We start from the raw sequence: 2327 nt of genomic DNA on the forward strand, positions 1-2327 counted from the left end.
TGTTGTGATTCATTGACAGTCATACCTTCTGCTGTTCAACATAATGATGACTGGTAGATAATTAGTTATTAGCAGTACTGTAATTTAATTTTAGAAAGCGCAAATCTGCTTATGAATTATAAAAATTATTAAGTCCGCTAAAGCAATTAGCGGATTTGTGCTTTGGTGGGCTGGTGCCCACCACTGCTGATGTTTCYCTCCTTCACATATTGTAAGAAAGTTCAAATCTCCAGAGTCGTTGCTGTTCACTATAAAACCAGTATAATCTTCTGCTCACTGGGACTGGAAGTCTTGAACTCAGATGTTTTGTTGTTATACACAAACTTTAGGACCAAAAGAAAAAACGACAGCAGTGGTCTCCTCTCTTGGTTACCACCCACCTCTGCCTCAGGATCCCCCGGTAATGACAGTCGGCCGGGCTGATGGGCTGAGACTCTGGTGGCAGGGGAGGAAGGAGTCATCAGACAAACCCTGCTGGGCCTCGGAGGCTGCGGAAGGCAGGCGGGGCTTGAAGGAAACCCCGGTCTGGGTCAGCCCCTCCCTGAGTGGGGCATATCTGTGTGTGTTGTCCCCCAGCCCCGCTCAGAACTCCCTCTCAGCTGACTGGGACCATCAAGCTCCAACCAGTGCAGGGAGAGAGCAGAGGAGAGGAGAGCAGCTGCTGGAATCCAGAAAACCAGTCTAGAGTTTCAGTTTTTTTTKTKTTTKWGTTTTCTTTYGGAGCCATTAATGTGTCAGCCAGGRGCCACTGTGTGTCTCATGAGWCCGTGGTCCAGAGGTGACCTCAGGGATCGAAGCTTTGACCCCGTGTTTTCACAGAACTCTGGATCTGTACTGACATCATTATGACTCTGCTGGGCTCCCAACACTCCGGACTGATACGAAGCAAGTTTAGATCAGGTGAGTCTTCACACGGGTTTACCACGTCTCACACACAGGGGTCAGGGATGTGTTCAGGGACCACCAGCTTTAGGCTGTGATGCGTTCGGGGTTCGGTGAATCYTGGGATGTGAGCACGTGACAGCAGCAGGTCAGTGCACTTGTTCCACACCAGCAACCTGCTGCTGCTGAGGGAACCAACCAGGTTTCCTCGTCCTGAGAGAGGTTAGAGGTCAACTAAACATGGCTGCATTACAGACTGACACCAAACATGTTAGATCTTTTCATCAATTTAATTAAGTAAATCTAACTTTTGTGTGCATTTGTCTCGTCCGCTGCATTGTGCATCGTCTGACCAACACTGCCCCCTCCCTGAGGAAAATATTACTGATGGTGGAAGCATCTTGTGGAGGCTCGGAGCAGAGCCTTCCACTCTGCATTCCACAGATTTCAGTCTAAATGTCGCTCTTCCTCTGAGCGCTGCAGAGCACGTCGCTGTGCAGGAAATGAGCCTGAGCACTGTGGGGAATATGAAGGAGAAGTGCTGTTGCTCTAACCTGAACAACTAATGTGGAGCAGATGTAGAGACACCATCTTCAGATCAAAGTCAGAGGAGTTCACACAAAGTGTGTGTCTGACACACGGCGACCTGTTGTGTGTCAGAGAAGTGAAGTCGGCTGTAAATCTGTGCTAACTGCTAACGACAGAGGGGAGTCTGAGTCGGCGTGCCTGCGAAGGATTTACAGTTTTCTTGAAGGCAGAGTCCTGTGAAAGCTTTTCCATCACGCTTCAACAGCGTCTCTCCAGCCATGGGAACGGCTCGGCCCGACAGCCTCGGGCCGCGTTCAGCTCTGATTGTTTCTGCATCACAGCAGAGCTGCGTTCAGAAAGCCATGGGAACTGCCGCCGCTTCGTTACAGCTTCAAGGAAAAAGATAGAGATCTGGTGTCGGAGCTCCCTGCAGACTGCAAAACTGTTTTCAGTGCAGTTATTCACCCACACTTCATGCAGCACAGATAGTTTACAGTTTAACTGAGGCATCAAACACCAACAAATCATCACAACAAAACTGAAAAACTGCACACTTAGTGCTAACACACCCTGATGCACAAAGGTTTTAGAAAATGAAAGCTTATAAAACTAAAACCAACAGTAGAGGTGTCAGTGATACTCTGTATGCAAACATGTCCAGGACAGAGCTGTAAAGTAACTAAGTACAAATACTTTGTTACTGAACTTAAGTAGAAATTTTGGGTATCTGTACTTTACTTGAGTAATTATTTTTCAGTATACTTTTTACTTTTACTCATTACATTTTTACACAATTATCTGTACTTTCTACTCACTACATTTTTTAAAAAGGTAAGAAGTAGAAAGTTGTTATTACTTTAAAAAATCCTCTCCTGATAAACTGTGTCTCCTATAGAGTGAATTTAATTGTGTTTGGA

General features: G+C 46.2%; 1 protein-coding gene across 1 annotated transcript in view; it reads left to right on the plus strand.

The window, feature by feature from the left end:
• Positions 1-584: 584 nt before the first annotated feature.
• Positions 585-2327, plus strand: part of myocd (myocardin) — a gene marked incomplete in the record, with an annotated part of 48031 nt that continues 46288 nt past the window's right edge. The window contains 1 exon segment of the mRNA XM_014027876.1: positions 585-900. Coding sequence (XP_013883330.1) covers positions 846-900 — 55 coding nt within the window.

The sequence above is a fragment of the Austrofundulus limnaeus genome, unplaced genomic scaffold (assembly GCF_001266775.1).
Source record: "Austrofundulus limnaeus strain Quisiro unplaced genomic scaffold, Austrofundulus_limnaeus-1.0 Scaffold693, whole genome shotgun sequence".
In the NCBI taxonomy this organism is placed as follows: Eukaryota; Metazoa; Chordata; class Actinopteri; order Cyprinodontiformes; family Rivulidae; genus Austrofundulus; species Austrofundulus limnaeus.